Below are 22495 nucleotides of genomic sequence, written 5' to 3' on the forward strand. Positions count from 1 at the left end.
TTCAAATACTACAGCACGCCCAAATTCGCATCGTTTTTTTTTAATTCTTGTTATATCTTTCGGAGTAAATCATCACTTTGTTTCTGCGAATAAATTATGTTGTTACTTTTCCTCTTGGCCTATCATCTGCTCTTTCTCTTCAGATCTCGCTTGTACCCGATACTAAATAGTTCTGACCCAATGCTCTACGAAGATCAGTATTGCGAAGTTCTTTCAACCGTCTTAATGAGATCTTTGCCCTTTTAGCCAACCTTTTTTCCACAACGTTTGGTTGAGAGGATGATGTTGGAGTGTCTCCCAATAGAATCACCAGTGATAAGTATTGTGGGCATAGCTTCCTTAGATGATGAGTTGTAATACCGCTTGTTTTCAAAATGGTTAATCTTACCATGAAGCTTGATCCAACACCATTCGGTTGTAGTTCAATAGGGAAAACGTGCGAAATTTCTAGTATATCAGGATGCAATTGAGGGATAGTGGGAAATAATCCTTGTAATGCCAAATCGTCACTAGATACTACATGGTCCATAATGACTAGGGCAACTAGATCCTGTACTGTGCCTTGGCAGGTCCATGCCAAGTGTCTATGTAATCCAGATCTGTTGAAACTTAGCAATTGGGTTTCTCTACCGCTGGTAAAAGCCTGTAAGACGTAACTTGACACCATCGATTGTCTGACCCAAACTATGTTATCCATGCGTAATTGACGAATTGTTGGCCTCTCCAAAAGAATTTCAAATATTATTTCAGGATTCAGCTTACACAGTTGTGCGTTGTTGTAGTTATTGTTGTTCATATCCCATGGTTTAGTAGAATCGGTTAGATACGTGGCTCTTGGTTCCACAGGTGCACCAGGCACCATACTTCTTGGTTGTGGTTGACCACTGGAAGGTAACTCAAAATCCGTTGAGAGAATTAAATGCGAAAGATCAAGATGGATTAAATTTTTGCAAAGACGCAATAGATGTAGCAAATGACCTAGGGGTAAATCCTTGTAAGATGCATATGGGGCTGAATTTTTAATTGTTGCATGTTGATGAGGATGGGGATGAGGATGATTATAATTCGCAATGCCTGTGCTAGATGCAGTAGATACTGTTGCAGTAGAAGCAGACCTCTTGTGATTAGTAGGTCTTGATGCACTTGATGTTGTAATCGCCTTATTTTTCTGACTATTCCTTTTAAATTTAGTCCACAGTGAGGTCCATTTTCTCGGAGTCTCACCCGAACTACTTGACTCTCCGCTGCTACTGCTACTGCTACCACCGCTACCACCGCTACTATTACTACCACTTCTAGTGCTCGCATTACTCAGACTACTATTGGAACGATGACCTCTTGAATTGCTATAGCTGTAGTAATTGTTGTTGTTACTGTAGCTACCGTTATTGTTGTGATAGAGATAATTTTCCAGTGATCCTACACTAACGCTCGGTCTATGCCCACATTTCCTTGTTGCTGAGTATCTTGCTTGCCAGTCTCTCCAACTGCCACCTAATCCTGTAAGTTCACCGCTACGCAATTGTGAGAGGTCTAGTTTTCTCACTAATAATCCATTATTTTCACACTGTCTTAAGCAGGTAACAAACTGGGCAACCCTATAAGTTGAAGTAAAATGAGGGCAGCTATACAAAACCTCCTTAGCAGCGTGGTAAAACGTTTGATTGACAAAGAGACATTCCACAATTGTCTGCTGGTCGCCTTCATTATCCAACATTGATAAAATTCTTGAAACAATCTCTGGCGGCAATCGTCTCCATTTCTTAAATTTAGTTTGCTTACCTTGTCTACGAATACGATTGTTATGATTATTATTACGACTCTCGCTGGCCTTTCTACTAGGTAGGCTAATCAGAGATTTGTAAAGCTTACTGCGGCTAACTGATTCCATTTCTTTTACGTCTTGTTTAACAGACTGCATAGGAACTTCTTTGACCACCATGTTTCACACTCTTTGCCTTCAACTTTGATCCTGCCTGACAAACGCTTTTAGTAGACCCCAATGAATTTCTTATAAGTTTGATATGGTTGTAATAACTTGTTTGAGAAAGGGGTTTGCTTCTGCCGCTTTGCTGAGATCAAACCAGATTCACTAAGAAACTCGTCAGGAGAATTTGAATATGAATGTGAATATAAAGTGACCAAGCAAATAGAATTTTCGAGCTAGAGCACCTATAATGAGACGACTCTGTAGATTGATTGTAAATACATCATTTTGTAACAGCCGTAGGGGCAATTTTGGTTGTTATTGTTGACACCTCATCCCTTCCTTTTTAGGAGAGATCATCACTGTCTTCTACAGTGACCCATAGTGAAGGGTCTGTTAATCGAGGGTCTGCTAATCGAGGGGCTGCAAAGAAGTGAATTACGTAGCAATCCCATATCGGTTTGGCTCTAGCTCTCCTTAGTGAGGAATATCCACCTTTAAAACAGCTTGGCGAAATTTACGTTTAGTAGGTAATCCGACTTATTCCAAAAAATGTGACTTTTGCTACAATACGTAGAACAAAGTTTTACAATTCATTTATTTATATACAGATATTTGACATTAGTTTTGTTGTTGTTGTAGCTGTTGTTGTCTCTTTTGTTCAGCTTTTTCTTTCTTACGTTGTTCATAAAGTTGTTCCACTTCTTGCTGTTTCTCTAATTGCATCTTCACCTGTTCTTCTGGGGATGGTATGTTACCTTCTACGTAATCTTTCAAAGTGAAAGTTTGACCACCAAGTTGTTCTTGTTGTATACGGATTTTTTCTTTCTCTTCTTCGATCAACTGCATGAAACGGATGTAGTTCTTTTCACCTTCTTCACGGATCATATCTAATGGGAATTTAACACTTGATGCAGAAGGTGCAACACCTAGCAGCGTAAGAGCCCAATTATCTTGAGTCTTGGCACGGTGATCTGCAAAAAATTTGGCCTTCAATTTTTCCACACGTTGGGTAAACTCGGTTGGAATCTTTGACTTATCTTGGAAACTGGACAAGATTGGTCTAACGTCATTAACTTGTTGAGTAGCCAAATATTCCAAGAAGGGGATCAATTGCAACAGACCATCATCCGGTGTACCATCCCATGGTTTGGCAGGTATAGCATTTTCAGGTTGTGATTTGTAGCAATTAGGGTCAGTATCAATCATGACAACTTTACCTACATCTCTATTCATCTTTGAAATATCCTTGATGTGAATACCATCCTTATAAACACAATGCTCTTTGAAAAGGTTGTAAGAGATGAACGCATGGATTGGATCCAATTTTTCACAAATTCTGTCAGAGTACATCATGTAATTGGAGGAAAAGAGAACAATTTCATAGTATTGAGAAAGGTAACCAAGGAAATAGTCACAGCCAGGACGCTTAGCGGTTCTCCAACCATACTTTTTAGACCATTCACTGTGAACCAAGAAATCTTCCAATGTAATAACCAAGGTCAATGGTCTTTGGTATGGTGGTGGTGGTGGTGGTGGCAAGAGGTCGGGGAAAGGTGGTTCTTGGAAATAGCTAAACATATTGTGGATACGTGTCATAAATCTTTGATACATCAATTGTGCTGTATAGCCATTATCAACTCCCTGTCTCACTTCTTTGGAATCTCCTTCTTCCCAATCTCTTGTCATATACAGACCTACACCTGCCAAAGATGCAAACGTGAAGATGTAGAACCAATTTGCATACCTTTCACGTTTAATATCAGTGGATGACTGTCTTTTTCTACGCTTCTTCTTATCATCACCACGACCACTCTCACTAGCGCCAGCGGCACCCTTACCAGCCTCACTGTCACCTTCTTGGGATTTCTGCTGATGCTGGTTACTAGGATCATCAAGATCAAATCCAGCCTTTGCCAGTAGATCCTCGCTTAGAATTGATTGCGGCTTTTCATCCTTACCATCCTGTTGTTTCTTTTGCATTACAGAACTAAAAGTACCAAAATTTAAGCGTCTTGGCATTGGTCTCACCAATGTTGCATTGGTAGCGACTCGACCCAATAATGTGGTCGAACGTCTAAGGGCCAACATGATCTCAAATGCTCTTGTTAATCTTGCTTTGTCTCTTCGTATTAGTGAAAGTATTTTAACAAGGTGGAATTAAATGAAAAGTTTTCAACACTTCAAAGGTGAAAAAAAGGAGTGCGATGAGCATAGAACCAAGTACTAGTTCTAAATGTATAATAAATACCAGTAAGGGTCGAATTGATGTTGAGCTATGGGCTCGTGAGTTGCCTAATACTACAAAAATCTTCTTAGAGTCGTGCCAAGGGCAAAAGTTGCAAAGATTTGATGGTGTGAGATCAAATGGTACAGTGACGATAGTAGGCGGTAGTCCTGACAAGAAGCTAGATTACGAACGACATGCACGTATACGTGGTTGTCGTAGGGGTAGCGTTGGCTACGACAGAAATGTAAACCAGTGGTTTTTTGCCAGTCAAGAGTGTTCGATAGAAGATGATTCATGGATTTTGATCGGTAAGATAGTTGGCGAATCCAACTACGTGCTAAGAAGAATTGTAGGTGAAAGTCAGTTGGATGACCGTGGGAAGTTTGTATATCCACCAATAGTGAACAAAACTGAAGTTACAGTTCCTCATTTTGATTTGGGAACTTTACCACAGGTGGGACCAAACCTACCCAAAGAAGAAAAACCAAGATTTTTCAAGAGAGGTAACGCTAAGGTCAAATTAAGTTATGAAGAAGAAGAAGAAGAAGAAGATTATGAACGAGATGCTGTACCTTTGAAAAAAATCAAACCACCACCAGGTGTCAAAGATAAAGGTAAGAATGATCCTTCCACCAAAACGCAGGCGTTAAAGGAAAAGGAACCAACAGAAGAAATATCTTTACGGGAAAAAGAGACGTTAGCTTTATTGTCCCAATTTCAGCAGCGCCAAAAAGGCCGTGATAACATTCTAAACCGCCGCCCATAAATAAAATAACCTATTTTATTGAGTCTAAATTAAATCCTATCTATTAATCACGTTACATCCAAACTCCTATCTTCTTTCCGCATGCATGGATACATGCTTGTACAATTACATTAAAACACAAATAAAAAAAGACCAAAAAAAACCAACGTACAAAAAAAAAGTCAGAGAAATGGAACCTGCCCTCAAAATTCTTACGACTTAGTCAGTGGAGGTTTCCTTTACAATGGTTGCGTTATTGTGCCCTTCAATTTAAAATGGAACCTGCCCTCAAAAATTTTTTGAAAGACTTAGTCAATGGAGTTTTCGTTAACAACGGTTTCGTTATTGCGCCCTTCAGTTTACCAATACTAATCAAATTTTCATTGCGTAAAAATGGATGATTAGCGCAAGTCATAGCATCTGCTCTTTCAGCTGGATCCCATTGTAACATTGGCATCAAAAATTGTTCGATTCGTTGAGCTAGCAAACGTTCCATACCCAATTCTTCTTTGAAATTCTCAGATATTGACCTGAACTGACGATTCTTCACACAATGTTCATAATTCTTAAACAAAATGCACTTGTCAAGAAATGCACCCGATGCAGGACCCAGAGTAGTAGAAAACAGTTCCAGCTGTGATGAAGCTTGTGGCCAATTATTTTCAGTTCTAAAAAGATAACGCGCAGTGCACATTTCTGAAAAAAGACATGCTGTTGACCAAACATCAGCTGCGTACCCCCATTCAGGGTATTGCAAGAAGATTTCGGGTGCTCTGTACTCAAAAGTCTGCACATTGTAGCCTTGTGTTTTGTTCGTTAGGGGGCATGCATTACCAAAATCGACTAATTTAACTTTAAAGAAATCCTTCCAATGTTTTCCACAAGCTTGTGCAAAATCGGGCTTTGAAAAACCATCTAAATCTTCTGTGAAGGTATGAAAAAGTGGTGAAGGTAATGGTTTCGATACAGTAAATTTTATAAAATCATCCCCATTACGCTTCTGTTCTTGCAATGAATACTCGTGCAAAAATTTAACCACATCCCATTTATTGGGTAATTCAGGAAACTCCAACATCACATTTTCAGGCTTGATATCGGAATGAACAATTCCACATTCCTTGTGTAAGAAATCTAAAGCCAAGAGCACCTGTCTCGTGACCTCCTTAACCAATTCTAGAGGTAAACCATCCTTAACACAACTAGTACCGACTTCTTTCAAATTGCATGTAGCTCCCTGATGACACTGTCCCAGCAACGACAACAGAGACTCATTTAATGGTTCAAAAACGAGGCAAACGTGCAAACCATGAGGTCCCAAATGAGCAAACGCATCTAATAGCTCAACTATGTGAGGGGACCCTGGATGTGAACTACTTCTGGCAACACTTTGAATCTTTCTTAAAATTTGCAGTTCCTTACGAGCAGCATAAGAATACTCAGAACTTGATTTGTGAATTTTAATTGCCACATGCCTGTTGTGGCGCTTATCATGTGCCAACCATACAGTGCAGTAACCACCCCAACCGAGTTTCCTCAGTAGGACGTACCGATCATCAGGGCCCAAAGCCTCTCCGACGTAACCTCTATGATAGCCCCCAAGACAGTAATCACTTAAAGGTTCCTCTAAGTACAGTTCATCAACGGAATAATTCTTACCAATAACCGTACTATCACTATCACTCTCAAGAATTACACCATTACCTTCCACAACAATTTCATCATCAACCTCATTCAACGTCTCGGAGGATCCGGAATAAATAGATTGAGCTAGCGAAGTTACCGTTACGCTAGTCATTTAGTCTAGTGACCTTCGTTATTCAATCCTGCTAGTACTATTACGATATAACTAGCTTAGCCGTGCCACACCGAGCTATACTGAGCTGAACTATGCTTGTTTATATTACACCTTAACTGTGCTAGATCTAAGGTAGCTTGTCAACTACCTCAGGACATAATACGGAGAATTCTCGACGAGAACTTAATTTGGTGTCAATAAATACTTTTTTTTTTATCACTCTGTCTTCAATCAATAAGAACCACATGCGTTTACAACCAATATGCCATCGCTGTATGACTACCTTTTTTGCCTATCTTTCACGGACTGTGCGCCCGTCATTAGTTTTTCCCTCTAGGTGTTCAAGCCACATGGTCAACAAAATGTGCCATTAACACCCGAGAACCACAGTTATCTTTACACCGCGCTGTGGCTTTAGACACTTACACCCATAGTAACGACACCTAATCATAATCAGAATGATCATCATTGGGATTCTAAACGAAGTCTTGGTTACCACCAAAAACATGTGGAAAAAATTCTGATTGTCTTTGATCCAATAGATCGACGCTTGTTTTTGCTGCCCCATTCTTTATGACATTTAAAGACATATAATGGTACAACCACTCAGGCATCCTCATTTAGTACGTTTTTGGAGGGACATTTTGTTCCCTGACAGCGATTGACACCATCTAGTTCTCCTGTCTGTGCCCCTTGCACCCACCAATCAACGAAAAAAAAATCCTTACGGTGATTTTTACTTTCAATCAATATCAACATTCCCAAAGGATCACGACATTCTACAATTTTACTCAACAATAGCAGTCTTCCTTTTTTCTAGTAGACATCCATCACCCCAGTGCGGAGTAAAATTCTCTATAAGCAGTATCAAGATCTCCAAGTAATTCTCTTGCAGCCTTTTCATCAATTGATTCTTGTCCCCTTAGCCGATTTACATGTACGAGCCATTCTACCAATCTTCCTCTGCTCCTAGATTCTAACCGTGCTACACGATTTGTGCTTAACAGTAGTTCTGCTAATAGTGGATGTAATTGATCTCTTGTGCGATACCCTAATTTAACTGCATCCATTACTGTGATAAAATTACCGGTAGCCTCTGCGATGCCTCTAGCTAAATTCTCTCCCGTCGTTTTCGCACCATTTCCATTGTTTGCAGAATTAGATTGCAAATTTCGATCTACATCCTTAGTAATACTACCATCAGCAGCACCAGCAGCATTAGTAGCAGATGCTGTACTCGTTGACGATTTTGATGCACCGGCAGCAGCAGCATGTTCTGTAGTCAAGGGAATACCTTTCTCTAACCTCAAGACACCATTGGAGGCGATAACGCCATATCTCTTACAGAATTCTTGTAAAGAACCACCAAATGCCATTTGGAAATCATGGTCCTGATCGTTATTAGCCATTATGGCTCTGTACTGTTGTAATAACCTGGCGGTAACACGATTGTATTCTGATTCATCAGGTATAACGTCCTTGAGATACATTTTCTCCACCTGATCCACACATATGACTATGGAATACACTTCAGCTAAGGTCTCTGCTACTTCACGTTGGCGGATACTGACACCAGGTTCGAATAGGGGAATAATTTGCATGACGGACACAACGAAAAGAACAAAACAAAAAAAAATGAAAAGAACGACTCGAGTCTACTGAAACGGCACCAGGCGAATTCACTGACACAACAGCTTTTACCTTTTTGGAGGGTCAAGATCTTGTAGTTGTAGTTGTTCTCATTTATATGTTGTCCTTGTTTAAAGCTTAGAAAAAGAGAAAACGCCATATTATTTACCCGGATAGCGGCTATTATTCGAGAAGCGGTATCCTATGCGAGAAAGACCCTACGTTGGCATACTTAATGTCAAGCTTTCTCAGAGTTTCGTTATCGTTTGGATAAACGACCGGCGGCAGTGGGGGGTATTCTACCACTGCAGGAGAGTGACTCATTGTAGGTTTATTCTTTCGAGTTATCCCTCCGAAATTATCATAAAACTGTCTGGCAAATTTGGCAGTTTCTTTTTCATGGGTAACCAATTGGTCCAATCCTTTCAACTGCTGTTGAGTCCACGGGGAGATGTCTATCAAGTGGTTCAAATGGAAACTTTTACCACTACTGATCTTTACTTTAACAGCCGCAGAATGTGTAATGCGGAACAGACTCCCACCCGTAGTAGTAATGCTGCTATGGTATTGAAAAGGTATACCTGAAGAACCGTGGGTTTTGGTTTGTAGTAATCTTGTAGATGGTAAATGGGATACAGCTTGTGGACCAATTCTATGTAACATGTCAGGCTCCTGTAAAGAGGACTCAAATTCTCCAAAGAGACCTATTCTTGCCTGTACAGGCATTTCTAACTTTAATTTAATACCATTACTACTTATACGCTCATCAAACGTATGAACCATTTCCCGTAACACATTTTCCCTGGTTTCGCCAAATCCAGTAGCAGGATCTAATATTTCTAGACATTCTTTTAAGCCCACCACAACAGCTTTCAGTTTTGTGAACTTTTTACCAAACAATGAATTGGAGGAACTATCACCGATAACCTTACCATTAGGTCTAATCTCTAACTGTAAGTTTAGATTATCATCTACGCTTACACATGGGTTAACCACTGTATAATCAACAGAAAACTTACGATCTGGTGAAGAGACTTGTCTAGACACACTAGGAAACCGTTTAGGATTAGGCACAATAGTATATTTCTCAACGTTTACTGCCTGAGCAAACACTTGAGGATCTTCCAAACCGTTATACCTCACTGTGCATTCTAAAAGTGTAATACTACTCCCAAAACTCGAGTTAAAATTTGTCTCCTTAACATCCTCTGGTAGACCGATCGTTAGTGGTATATCGATACCAACAATCTTCTTTTCAGACATCTTGATGTTCTTCTTATAATGAACTGTGACTTTTTCCACCTTAGATTTTGGCGCAAATGAATGATGCCCATTCAGTAATGATTCTATACCTTTCAACACCACTTCTATTTTGTCGATACGGAATGCCTTGCCATCGTTGGATCTAATCCTTAATTCACACTCAATTCGAGGTAAAGTGTCTGGTAAACCAGGACAACCACGAATTACAGAGTTGTAACTGGGCTTTAGAGATATTACAGGATGTGTCATTGAAAAGTAAAGCTTATTCTTACCAACTTTTTTTATTGTTTACCATGTAAGTCGTGGTTCTTTGTTTTGGGATTAACCAACAAGATCTACAGGGTCTGTGATAGCGTGCGTTCTCCTAAACAGTAAAGAAGAAAATGCCAAGAAGAGATCAACGTAAATGACACGAGGAGAGTTCTATAGTACATTCTTCTATTTCTTTTCTATTTAGCATTGAGTTATATAGATACATATAGTTAAGTCTATTTCAGAACTAGTCCTAATTTTAATCCTGCATTTCAGCGTCTTCAGCGTCTGGAGCCAGAGCAGCCTGTGCCAAGCCCACGGGAGCTTCAGGTGTAGCGTCGTTACCTTCATCCATGGATCCATCGTCGACAAATTTCAAGACGCTACCTTCGTTGATCAAGTGCCATACATTCAAATAACTGTACTCCTGAATACAGTTGTTTAATTGCAGCATGGTGAATCCACGAGAACGTACCACTTTGACGATTGTATCATAAGGCAATGCTTTCTTGTACTGTTCGCTTGATTCTTGGGCCATTTTCTTGATAATGGTAAAGATCTTGGTGATAGGATTTTCATCCTCTGTAGTCTTGCGCCTATCGTCCTGGTACAATGATTCCTTGGATACTTTGATCAGTCTAAGAGCTTCCTCGACATCTTCAAAATCAACAGAATCTGCTAATCGGAGTTTAGCAAGTGCCTGTGCCATACGTACAATACCTAATAGAGTACGTGGCGTAGCTTGACCGAATGAAAATTTGGAATCCATCTCCCTCTTAGAGTCTTGTCTCAACCTCACATAGGCTTGGACTACATATTCATTGACCGTATGGCTCATTACAGGTCTCTTAGTTTTAGCAACAGCAATGTATTCTCTCATCTTGGATGGTTCTATAGGTGTGAAATTTAAATCTGGTTGCCTGTTATGCATGTGAACAAAAGCTATATGTTCTGCCAGTTTCTCATCTTCCTCTTTATTGGGCATATCTAGTAATAAGAATAAAATATCAAATCTTGACAATAGTGCCGCTGGCAAATTGATATTTTCTAAAGGTGATAATCTTGGATTATATCTACCGTACAGGGGATTGGCAGCGGCTAAAATCGATGTTCTGGCATTTAAAGTCGTGTTGATACCGGCTTTAGAGATAGATATAGTTTGTTGCTCCATGACTTCGTGAATGACGGTACGATCACCTTCATCCATTTTATCGAATTCATCAATACAACAAATACCGTTGTCAGCAAGCACTAGAGCACCACCTTCAAGAACCATTTCATCGGTAACTGGATCCTTCATAACTGCTGCAGTTAAACCAACACCTGAAGAACCTTTACCCGTGGTATAAACACCTCTAGGTGAAATCTTTATGATGGATTTTAACAATTGAGATTTAGCAACACCAGGATCACCCATCAGACAGACGTTGATATCACCTCTAATTTTCATACCATCTCCAACTCTTTTATCTACACCACCTACAAGTAAAAGCAATAAGGTCTTTTTGACGTCCAAATTTCCATAAATTTCTGGTGCAATCGATTTGGCCAACCTTTCATATATGTTCCCCTGAGAGATCATCTCAGCAACTTGATTTCTAACTTCTGGAGTAACCTGGAAAGTAGCAAACTTTTTTTTGTGTTGATGAACGTATTGCCCCTCTAAATAAGTCTCTGTAAGAAGACCTGCCTTCAATGCTTTGAAACCGGTGTAGGGTGATGGTAGAAATATACCAGTAACATCTACCACATCACCAGGGGATAATGTCCTCACTAAAGCACCATTGACGTGAACCGCTAAAGAACGTGGGATATGTCCAACCGGTACTTGTTGTGACAATTCTTGAATTCTACAATCCTGGAAAGCACTAAATTTCGATGCCCTAGTACTCATAAACAACTGGCCCTTAGTTTGATTCTGGGTACATTCCTTGGAAGTACATTCTACAAGTGGTGTAAACGTTCTTGAATGAACTTCTTGGAAAACTTCATAACCACATTGATCGCAAGTGTATGCAACAACCATAACCGCTGGTTTCACATCGCTAACTCTAGTAACAATTCCTCTTACGGTGATTAAACGACCTAAATAATCACCTTTAACCTCTCTAACAGACATCGCAGTCCTACTGGGATTCTTCTCCTTCTTAGTTTTGGCAAAATGTGGCGACAGAGGTCTGAAATATAGGAAATAACGTCTTGTTAAATTTGGTGGAAACAACTCAGCTTCCTCTTCAACTACTTCTCTCAATGCCGCATTCATAGAATTTGGAGCAGCATTGGGGTCCATCGAATTTTCATTTCTAATCTCATTTGTTCTATCGGAAACTGTTCTTTCATTTCTTAGCCTTCTCTGAGTCAAAATAACGTCCAAAACATCATCTTTGTAACTGATTTCCTTCGTTGGCAACGGCATAATATCGTCAATGGCACGACTAAACAGGTCGACGAAATGACGGGTATTTTCTTCGATAACAGCTACTAGATCTATATCACCACCACCTTCGAGAAATTTCTCACCTTGATACCTATAGATATCATCCAATTCAATGTGTACAGTGTCTAATTCTCTATTGGCAACTTTCTGAAGGATTTGTAAATACTTTGGACCCTTTCCGATACCATCATTATTATCATATTCTTGCATATCATCATCTTCATCAATTCTGGCACCACCAACGACATCTTCTTTGTAATGAGTTAAAAAATCATGAATCTGTGAGGACAACTGTTGGTAATCAACCGACAGTTGAATTGAAGGCAGAGCCGAATTCATTGATACAACTGATTGACCTCTTTTGCCCTTGAAACGCCTAGGTTAAAGCTTTTTTTTCTTTTTCATTTTCCAGTCAATAGATCAAGTAGAACTGATGTTGAAGAAAAAAAAAAAAAATAAATTCAGATCTGCCTGCCATTACATAAAATCGAATCTCTCGATATACATAGAAACGTTTGCATTCAATAACAGCGATTATAATGATTTAATAATGAAATAAACACGTAGTAGATATTGCTACATATAGGGAATTGGGAAAAAGAAAACCGTAGGGTATATTTGGGCAGTATTATGACGAACTACAATACTTGAATTAGACGGTGAAGAAAAGGGAAAATGAAATAATCATGTAATCACGAAATGTAATGTAGGATGGTTTCCAGTATCATTAGAAGTTCTTTTTACCACCCAAAGTTTCAAAGTAGTCACCGGTGTAGTTCTTTGGGTTGAAATGGTTAACTTTGTATAAGGATTCCCAGTTAGTGATAACATCCTGCACGAATGGTAGGCCAGCATTGTACAAGTTATCAAGAGCGATTTGTGTACTTTGACCAGCGTAAGATAAAGTGCCGTTCAAGGCGAATTGGGTGACATTGACGCCATTGAATGGTCTGTCGAAATCGGAGATACTTCTGCTGATAACAACTCTGTTGTAATCAACAAGACCAAATTTAGTAGCTCTTAGAATGGCTTCCAAAGATGCATTGTCCTCTTGTTGGGTCGAACAGTACTTAGCGGTACCGTTGGTGTAAGTACGAACGGTATCCTCAGCCCATTGAGCCAAACGGAAACCCTTCCAGTAGACATCGGAAGTTGCAGTGTCACATGCAACCACTTGAGGACCTTTGACTGCAGCATAGGAGGAGTTATACTTGTGAATCAACTTCTCCAAATCGGAGGTCAAATTGGTTAGAGTTGCATTGTTAGCCAAAGCCAATGCTCTGTTACGCAGATTTCCATTTAATTCAAATACTTCAGTACCGTACCATTGGGTTGGGTACTTGTTTGGTTGGTCATCACCATAGTTAACGTAACCGTAGGTCCAGTTTCCAGGAATTTCTCTGGAGTCCAATTCATAAGCTGAACCAACTTGAACTGCAAACTTAGGGAAAGTAACGGAACCAATACTGGTTTCAATTGGTGAACCGCCTGCAATACCAGAGATCAAGAAGTAAGTTTCGGAAAAATCAAACAGACTAGATGATAACAAAGCGGTAAAGGAAGCAGCGGCATTAGATTCAGCTTCGCCGGTAGTGAAAGACATGATCGTCCAGTTCTTGTTTGCGTGAACATGTGGGTATACTGGTGATAGCATAGGAACAGTAATATTTTCGGTCAATTCTAATTTTTCAATCCATTGAGTTTGTTCTAACTCAAACATGTTAACAATCATAACCTTTGGCTTGAAATAAGCAGGTGGGGCACAAGAAGGCACGGTGGCAGTACTAGTAGCCTCTGGTGCTTGAGTAGAAGAAGCAGAGGTAACTGGACCACAGTTGAAACAAGTCTCCACAGTAGTACCGCCAACACAAGTGGTTACAGTTTGATTGCCAACAGTCTTTGTCTCGGTAGTACCGCCAACAACAGCAGTGTAAGTCAAAGTCTGGTTGTTAGCTGGAGTTGCTGTAACGGTACTGTTTTGAGCATCACAAACGGGACAAGTCTCAATAGTAACTCCGTCAATACATGTAGTTTCAACAACAGTACCAATAGTAGTAGTCTTCGTCACACCACCAATTACTGCTGTGTAAGTAGTTGGTTTAGGAGCTTCGGTAATGGTATAGTTTTGGTAAACGGTATGGTTAGAAAGAGAGGTAGTACCGCCTGGCAAGACAGTAGTACCATTTGGTTGAATAGCAGCAGAAGTGATTGTGGTTATGACAGTAGCATTTGGTGCGATTGGAGATGGCATCGCAGTAGCGTTTGGTGCCATTGAAGATGGCATCATAGTGCCATTAGCCGCCCCGTCGGTGGAAGTCACATTCATAGTACCAACTGGGAATGTAGATTCTGCAGGAATAGCAGTGCTGGTACCGTTACTGTCGACATCTTTTTGAAAAGGTAGAGCTGTTGCTGAAGCAATAGCTAAGCCCGTGACCAAACTTTGCAAGAGCATCTTTGATATTGAATATGATAAGGCAGGGGTTGCTTAACTGGATAGCTGAAGAATATCAGAAAGAACAGGAGGAAGTGAAAAGGATGCAAGACATCGAGCCGCCTTAAATAGATTGGCCCCTTACTTATACCATTGAAGATCTGACAGATTCTTTTGATGAGATGAATTTTAACATGTTAATCTCTTGGGCGGTACACCTAAAAGCAACAACATACCCTAAAGTGGAAAAAGAAGATATCTTCTACTATTGTAAAAACACTGTTGAGTAGATAAGTATATCTTTAGAGTACCTTAAAATAGGTAATCATCTTAGTGAGTACAATTTCATTCCAAATGAGGAAAGCAAATAAGTAACACTCACCTCCTCCTTTTCCCAATCAGGATAACATATCAGTAACATCGGCTGTAAAGACTAACATTACCCTACTATGGCAATGAAGGTGCCCTCACCTTGCTGCCATACGTCAATTAAAAGGGGAAAAGGGGTAACAGGAATGGTTGAAGGAAGTGAGATGCATATCGACCCTTTTAACATTGTTTTCCTTTTTCCATGTTAGGCTAAAGGAAGAAGCTTCGAGATCCAGAAGAGGTAACATATGTGATGACACAAATATTACCCTGCCAGATGTACCGTTTAACATGACCTCTGAGCATAACCTGTACGCCGTTTAATCACATCGCTTTCTAATTTCCCAACATACCACTCTATTGGTAAAGGTTCGGAAAAGAAAGGAAACGATCAAAACGGAAGTTTCAAGATGGATTTGCCGCTGAGTGATGAACAAATACGTGAATTAGATGAGAGCACACTGGACTACCTACTTTGGAGGAATAAAGGTATAGACATTACTCAATTGGCAAATTCCTTACAAGTTGATGCGCCGACGCTTCAAGAGGATACCAATAGATTACCTCTCTTAGCAAGGAAATGGACTGCCATCGCCAGACTACAAAGACGTATTATGTCGTTAGAACAAAATATTAGAGACTTACGAGAAGCTTCTATAGAGATGAACGCTCCCGCATTTTCGCCGGAGTCATCGGAGTCTGCACGTATCGCGTGGATAGCGCCTGCACAGCCGCGCGCGTCGATCACTTTAGAATCCCCTGTTACTGGAGTCCGATTACATCCAGAGTTAGCGGTTGTATTTGTTAGTACCGAACAAGGTAGGTTACATTGTTTTGATCTAATGGATATCACCTTACCACTAGCATCCATACAGGCTCATACTAGAGCGATCACCTCGGTAGATGTGTTTTGCTGGCAACAGACTACTTATGTGGTGACGGGATCAAAAGATATGCAGGTTCGTGTTTTCACTTGGAGTGCAGGTCAAGGTTTAAAACTTCTAAGGAGTTTCGCAGGTCACGAGCATGTGGTTTCTGGTGTAAGAATATGGGTTGGTCCAAGGACCACTAATATTGGCGGCGGCAGTCTGTTGTTGGCATCTTGCAGTAGAGATACTAGTGTAAAAATATGGGATGTGAATAGCGGATGGTGTCTGAAAAGTTTTCAACCTCACTCAGATTGGGTTCGCTGTCTTGACGTATATGGAGAATTTTTGATCACTGGTTGTCAAGATTCTACACTAAGACTTACACATTGGCCATCAGGTAATGGTCTGTCGGTCGGATTGGGCCACGATTTCCCCGTTGAATCTGTTAGATTCATAGGCTCGTTGCAAGATGCGGTAACCACGGAGGGGAGGACTAATAATTGGTTAGGTCATTGTGTATCTACTTCACGTGACAGGACTTCTAAGATATGGTTGTTACCACAACCACGTAGGTTACCCCAAAGGCCGCCAGTGCCGCATTCCACAGATGCACAGTTTCTGTGTAAATGGACACTACGGGGCCACGATTCATGGATTAAAGCGGTCGGGTCTAGAGGCGATCACGTGTTCACCGCCAGCGATGATAAAAGCGTCATATGCTGGAATTGGACTAATGGTCAATGCTTAAAGAAGTGGAATCGCATACACCAAGGATTTGTTACCTGTATTGATTTGGATGACTCTAATCATCCATTGAAGCGTAAAATCATGGTTACGGGAGGCATTGATTGCAAATGCCATATTTTTATGCAATAGACAGAATAATAATGGGAAGATATGAGAATAATTACTATTATTTAGGAGAAATAAAAAAAATTATTAATTCTATTCGAGTTCTTGTGGAAGCAGTTGGAACGGTTCGTAGGCAATACCTTCACCCACGAAAAATTTAGACATGGATTCCACCCAGTGTAAACGAAGTGAATGCAACATGGCAGAAGTACCTTCCATACAGACCAAGACTGCACAGGTTAGACCAAACCAGACCGCAAATAAAAACACTACCATGAAAACACCAAGGGTTCCAGTAGGTCCAAATGCTAAACTAATTGTCATATCCCAAAGCACTTGGGATAGTTGTGCATGTGCCAATGAAAGTGCCCATAAACGTAAATAGGAAGCGGTATGGGAAACGGTATTTAGACAAAATTCAATGGTGTAAATGACTTGATGGATAATCAAATCTCCGATGGCTTCCTCGTGTTCTCCCTCTTCGTCGTCCTCTTCGTTTTCTTCACCACTTGGAACTTGATCATTACCATTTTCGCCTTCATCTTGTTGGTTTAATAGCGCTTCGTGCTCCTCCAATGCGTCTCCACTAGCTTGAGATCCGCGCTTTTTAATGGTAAAATAGATGGGTTTTGCCAACAATAACCATGGAATACAGATCAATGCCAAGAGTAACAAAAACACTTGCACACCAGCTTGATGGGGGTACAATTCATCATCAATAACACCTGGCGCTAAAAACATGTTAATCAACATGTTCAATAGGGAAGGTGCAGGTTTACCATCCTTGACCCAGTCGCGTGCCCATTTGTAGATCACGGCCACTGACAAATAACCGAAAATACTTTGCATGAACAAAAGACCTGGTAAGAAACTACCAAAGATGTCAATCCATGATCCGTAGTAAAGGTGGTTTACCAATGAAAAGAAATAAGAATAAGTCATATGCGCCATACCCATCAAAATTGATAATTTCATCTTGTAGGAATTGGTGAATAGCAATCCATTGTCGCTACCATGCCACTTCCAATCGAGACCAAATGGATAAGTACCCACTTGGTTTGCATTGACCAATTCACCAACTTGCCAATGGTCTGGCCACTCCCAACCAGAGGAGAAAAATGTCAATGATCTGGAAAAAATATCGTTGTAGAGAGAACCCGTGTACACTGAGAACAAACCCATCAATAGGACAATGTAACGACCGGAGTACAACATGTCAAAGATCTCACCACGTTTCAATAGTTCTAATTTCGATTCGTTCAAAACCATGACAAGAGCCACTAATGACATAATTATACCATGACCAATATCACCAAACATAATGGCAAACATGAACGGAAAAGTAACCACAGTAGGTAACCCCGGGTTAACCTCTTTATACTGCGGTATACCATAACAATCACAAATAATTTGGAAACCAGCAGTGAATTTGTTAACTCTGTGGAATGTAGGTGGTGTCCTATTAGTTTCCAATAGTTGAATAATGGAAGGTACATCCACCCCTAACGTCTGAGTCACTTCGCGCAATTTTGCTTGCAGGCTGCCTAATTCATCTTCAGGGACCCAACCTTCACCAATCAAAGTTTTTCTACCTTGATCAAAATCGAATTTGTTCAAAGTTTCATAAACATGCTTTTCACGACTGATATCTTGGAACCAACCGTAAAGCTCACGACCAACAGCGTAAAGTTCACTATTCAATGTAGTATTAGTAGTCTCCAATACAGTGTAAAGATCAGCAAGACCTTGGTTCACCTTTTGCAATTGTTTAGAACGAGCCTCCGAAGTCTCTCTAACGTCGTAAAGATGAGCGTCTAACGACTCCGCAATTTTCTTAATACGCCTAATAATTAAATCACCATGAGAAAAAACAATAAATGCACTTTTACGAACACGCTCCTTACGGCTGGAATCGTATATGGTCTCACCTAATGACAAATGACGAAAGTAAAGATTACCTCTTAAAGCTCTCCATAAAATTTGCTCCAAAATACCAACTTTTTCGGTTAGAACCACACCTGTCACATAGCTAACAGATTCAGGAAGCCCAGCCAGTGCAGCTTCAGGGTCTTGAAAAGCAGGTTCCACGGATAATGAACCTGCATCTCTGGTGAAAAACTGTTCACCAGTCTGCAGTAGGAACCTATATTGTTCCAAATCTGCTTTCTGCAACTCCAATTGTTCTGAAGCTTCTTCCATTTGGCTCAATCTCTCCTCCAACAAAGTAGCATTTTGCGCATGATCATCAATAACACCAGTAGCAGGTGCCAACGTCAATTGACCACTTTCTTCCGAAACTTCTTCTAGAAGGGAGATCCCGTGTTTTTTCAAAAGCTTATGAAAAAAACGATACTGTCTTTCCACATTATCTAAACGTTTTAAATCGTCGATAAAAGTTCTTTGAAATGCATTCACTTTTTTGTTCAAATCTCTAAATTGAACTAACCCCATCTGTCCCACTGTATAGACCATTTCTCTAGCAATTTCTTGGGGAATATACAGCTGCATAAGGCACATATCCGCTGAGCGGAATATTGCCTCCTCGCTAACAGCCATACTGCCTTGGAGCTTCTTTATGTTCAGGGGAAACCCAGTTAATCGAACCTAGCAAAAGCGATTCAAAAATAAAATAAAGCAATTTGAAATCGACCACAACTCTCTAAAAGAGTTAACAATCTCTATAAGAAGCTCTATTGAGTAAGACTCTTGTTACTTCTGCTATTTATTTGTATTATTTAACGGTCTAAGGACCCTTCCCTTCTGTTCCTCATACTTTTGCAACTATCAGCTTCGTGAATGGTGATATAATGCTCGAGCTCCAGTTGAACGAAGAGAGTAAAGGTGTGATGAGCTATCCAGTTCTACAACGTTAGCGGTTACACATTAGGGTATATATATATACCAATTGGTTCCTCTAGCGGTCTGTTCGAAGGTGCTCATCTATATCAATTGAATGTCTGTTCCATTTTTGGTTTCTGCCCCCGGTAAGGTTATTATATTTGGTGAACATTCCGCTGTTTACAACGAACCTGCTGTGGCAGCCAGTGTTTCAGCGCTCAGGACTTACCTGTTCGTAGAGCCCAGTGAGGATCCTGAAGAGATAGAATTAGATTTTCCTGATATAAACTTTAATCACAAGTGGCATTACAACGATTTCGCATCAATTTTACAAGATGCAGAAGGCTTAGAAGAAGCTCGCCTCAATACAAGAGAATTGTCCCAAAAAATTGTATCACAACTGGAAGTGGTTCAAGGTGAACTAAGAAATACACTGTACTACTATGCTGCGTTGTGTTTCTGTTATCTGTACGTTTGTCTTTGCCCTCATATTAAAGGTATGAAGTTCCATGTCAAATCAACATTGCCCATTGGTGCTGGATTAGGCTCAAGCGCTTCCATCTCAGTGGCACTATCATTGGCAATGGCACATTTGAGTGGCCACATTAGAGCCGATAAACCTGAGCTCTCAGTGTCAGAGAAGAAATTCATCAATACGTGGTCATTTTTAGGTGAAAAATGTATTCAGGGTACACCTTCCGGTATTGATAATGCGGTAGCAACCTATGGTAATGCAGTGCTTTTCAAAAGAGAGATGGATGGTACTACGAATTTTGAATTCGTAGAACAATTCCCACAAATCCCCATGGTATTAACATATACGAAGATTCCACGTTCTACAAAGACTTTAGTAGGTAACGTACGTGAATTAGTGATTAGACAACCCAATGTAATAAAACCAGTATTAACAGCCATGGGGCAATTAGCTCTAAGGGGAACAGAAATCTTAGATTCATTGGACGACAAGAATTATGAAGAATTGCTAGAATTAGTACGTGTTAACCATGGGTTACTAGTCGCGCTAGGAGTTTCACATCCAGGTTTAGAGCTTGTCAGATTCGAATGTGATACTAATGCATTAGGTGCTACGAAATTAACCGGTGCAGGTGGTGGTGGTTGTCTGTTGACGATTTTACATAAAACAACCACACAGGAACAAGTCCAACAGTTTAAAACCAAATTAGAATCATCTTATGGTTATAAAACGTTCCAAACAGACCTAGGCGGTATTGGATGCGGAATTTTACCACGGGACTTAATTGCAGATGATAAATTAGAGAACATCAAGTCACTTTTCTGCCAAGAAGTCTCCAATGATCGTATTGATCAGCTTTTATTACCTGGCAAAACCGATTTACATTGGATTCACTAGAAAAAGCACTACATACCCCTGTTAAAATATACTAGTTCATGCTCATCATGGTCACCTCTCAATTCACGTTCTAATCTGTTCAGATGAATTGCCTGTCTTTGAGGGAAAACCGCAAGCGCCAAGGGAAGAACTGTAAATGAAGTTGCGGCAATAATACCTAAATTAGCAGCAGTTTGCCATCCTAAAGATTTCCCACGTAGTAATCCGCGCTGTAAACGGACTAGCAATAATGGTGGAATAACCATGATTGGTGTTGCATTGATGACCCTACTCAATGCAGTTTCACCAACGGCCATCATAGCGGCCCTTTTAGATTTACCAAGTTCTTGTCCCTCTTGATCGTAAACTGAAATACCTTTTTTAATCTCATTTCCTCTCATTAGAAACACATTAACCACACCGGCAGTGACTACAGCGGCAAATGGCACCAAACGACCCAAAATCAACCTCGTGTGAGGTTTAATACCTTTCAACTTCGGTACTACCTTGTTAAGACCAATAGCCACACCGCAAGAAGCTGTCACCGCAGCTGTATAGTTAGTGGCCAGCTGTGACATCGACATTGGGTGTGATTTGTTCGCATTGGCGGAATTAACGGCTACATTAACAGATTGATTGGCCCATTGCCAGAAAAGAGTACCCATGGTCCCCAAATTTGGTGTCAACATACCAGCGGTAACCACCAAATTTGACAAAACACAACATGACATACGGAACGGTAGTAAAACGGTTTCACCAGTATCTGGATGCACCGTAGAATCCAATTGTCTTTTGGCGTTCCAAAATTCGGAAGTCGTACTCTTTAATTCGCCATTACGATAACTACTAATGATACCACGAGCTCTCTGGAGATCAGCATCCGTAGTAAACAGCATGCTGGGATCAGAAATCTCAGCACAGTGACGTACTCTCCCCCAGTACGTGGAGAGATTCCAACGAGAATCTGGAAGTGCTAAAGGTCCGGGTACAGAAGATGCCATGGGATATTAAACGTACTATGACTACAAGGCTAGAGAGAATATCTATAGAAAACGCTGCATACTGTTCGAATGAACAGTTCAACAATGCTTAGGAGTTATTCCATCGTGTCTTCAATGACGAATTTTTCATCACGATGATAATCATACGAAGTTATTCCGAAAATTTTTTTTCAAAATACGACTATAAAAGGAGCCGAATTTGTCGAGATGGAATAGAACTCTTTTACTAACACCTTTTATATCTTGTTTTAAACTCACCGATACGAAATATGCCTTCTCAATCAGCTCTACCACCTCTGTAGATGTAGGTGAATAGAGGGGAAAGGAAGGCAAGAAGAAATTATCTCATGAGCGTTACCTCATACCTTCCAATGACAATTCAGTGGTCTTGGTGGGTAACTGCGCGAGTGAGACATCTATATGGTAGTAAACGTAGTTTAGTAGTCTTATTATTCGTAGCTTCCGTAGTAATTGTTCTTTTAGCTAGTATGTATGCACGTATC

General features: G+C 40.3%; 12 protein-coding genes across 12 annotated transcripts; 3 read left to right on the forward strand and 9 right to left on the reverse strand.

Annotated features, from left to right (window-relative positions):
- Window positions 1–139: 139 nt before the first annotated feature.
- COS111 (Cos111p) lies at window positions 140–1942 on the reverse strand (the record flags this gene model as incomplete). The annotated part of the gene is made up of 1 exon (XM_002497548.1): window positions 140–1942. The coding sequence occupies one exon, from the start codon at window positions 1940–1942 to the stop codon at window positions 140–142; it is 1803 nt and encodes a 600-aa protein (XP_002497593.1).
- Window positions 1943–2548: 606 nt separating this feature from the next.
- On the reverse strand, window positions 2549–4018 carry TIM50 (protein translocase subunit TIM50; the record flags this gene model as incomplete). Its single annotated transcript, XM_002497549.1, has 1 exon — window positions 2549–4018. One exon carries the CDS (start codon window positions 4016–4018, stop codon window positions 2549–2551), a length of 1470 nt encoding a protein of 489 aa, XP_002497594.1.
- Window positions 4019–4134: 116 nt separating this feature from the next.
- CWC27 (putative peptidylprolyl isomerase CWC27) lies at window positions 4135–4923 on the forward strand (the record flags this gene model as incomplete). Its single annotated transcript, XM_002497550.1, has 1 exon — window positions 4135–4923. The coding sequence occupies one exon, from the start codon at window positions 4135–4137 to the stop codon at window positions 4921–4923; it is 789 nt and encodes a 262-aa protein (XP_002497595.1).
- A 244-nt stretch (window positions 4924–5167) lies between these two features.
- ZYRO0F09174g (uncharacterized protein) lies at window positions 5168–6697 on the reverse strand (the record flags this gene model as incomplete). The annotated part of the gene is made up of 1 exon (XM_002497551.1): window positions 5168–6697. The coding sequence occupies one exon, from the start codon at window positions 6695–6697 to the stop codon at window positions 5168–5170; it is 1530 nt and encodes a 509-aa protein (XP_002497596.1).
- Window positions 6698–7527: 830 nt separating this feature from the next.
- On the reverse strand, window positions 7528–8298 carry VPS28 (ESCRT-I subunit protein VPS28; the record flags this gene model as incomplete). The annotated part of the gene is made up of 1 exon (XM_002497552.1): window positions 7528–8298. One exon carries the CDS (start codon window positions 8296–8298, stop codon window positions 7528–7530), a length of 771 nt encoding a protein of 256 aa, XP_002497597.1.
- Window positions 8299–8509: 211 nt separating this feature from the next.
- RGL1 (Rgl1p) lies at window positions 8510–9838 on the reverse strand (the record flags this gene model as incomplete). The annotated part of the gene is made up of 1 exon (XM_002497553.1): window positions 8510–9838. One exon carries the CDS (start codon window positions 9836–9838, stop codon window positions 8510–8512), a length of 1329 nt encoding a protein of 442 aa, XP_002497598.1.
- A 262-nt stretch (window positions 9839–10100) lies between these two features.
- On the reverse strand, window positions 10101–12617 carry MCM7 (DNA replication licensing factor MCM7; the record flags this gene model as incomplete). The annotated part of the gene is made up of 1 exon (XM_002497554.1): window positions 10101–12617. One exon carries the CDS (start codon window positions 12615–12617, stop codon window positions 10101–10103), a length of 2517 nt encoding a protein of 838 aa, XP_002497599.1.
- Window positions 12618–13005: 388 nt separating this feature from the next.
- On the reverse strand, window positions 13006–14733 carry ZYRO0F09262g (purine-nucleoside phosphorylase; the record flags this gene model as incomplete). The annotated part of the gene is made up of 1 exon (XM_002497555.1): window positions 13006–14733. The coding sequence occupies one exon, from the start codon at window positions 14731–14733 to the stop codon at window positions 13006–13008; it is 1728 nt and encodes a 575-aa protein (XP_002497600.1).
- Window positions 14734–15491: 758 nt separating this feature from the next.
- PAC1 (Pac1p) lies at window positions 15492–16826 on the forward strand (the record flags this gene model as incomplete). Its single annotated transcript, XM_002497556.1, has 1 exon — window positions 15492–16826. One exon carries the CDS (start codon window positions 15492–15494, stop codon window positions 16824–16826), a length of 1335 nt encoding a protein of 444 aa, XP_002497601.1.
- A 69-nt stretch (window positions 16827–16895) lies between these two features.
- On the reverse strand, window positions 16896–19358 carry VPH1 (H(+)-transporting V0 sector ATPase subunit a; the record flags this gene model as incomplete). The annotated part of the gene is made up of 1 exon (XM_002497557.1): window positions 16896–19358. The coding sequence occupies one exon, from the start codon at window positions 19356–19358 to the stop codon at window positions 16896–16898; it is 2463 nt and encodes an 820-aa protein (XP_002497602.1).
- A 397-nt stretch (window positions 19359–19755) lies between these two features.
- Window positions 19756–21012, forward strand: ERG12 (mevalonate kinase; the record flags this gene model as incomplete). The annotated part of the gene is made up of 1 exon (XM_002497558.1): window positions 19756–21012. The coding sequence occupies one exon, from the start codon at window positions 19756–19758 to the stop codon at window positions 21010–21012; it is 1257 nt and encodes a 418-aa protein (XP_002497603.1).
- An 8-nt stretch (window positions 21013–21020) lies between these two features.
- On the reverse strand, window positions 21021–21992 carry FSF1 (Fsf1p; the record flags this gene model as incomplete). Its single annotated transcript, XM_002497559.1, has 1 exon — window positions 21021–21992. One exon carries the CDS (start codon window positions 21990–21992, stop codon window positions 21021–21023), a length of 972 nt encoding a protein of 323 aa, XP_002497604.1.
- Between the last annotated feature and the right edge of the window lie 503 nt (window positions 21993–22495).

The sequence above is a fragment of the Zygosaccharomyces rouxii genome, assembly GCF_000026365.1.
Source record: "Zygosaccharomyces rouxii strain CBS732 chromosome F complete sequence".
In the NCBI taxonomy this organism is placed as follows: domain Eukaryota; kingdom Fungi; phylum Ascomycota; class Saccharomycetes; order Saccharomycetales; family Saccharomycetaceae; genus Zygosaccharomyces; species Zygosaccharomyces rouxii.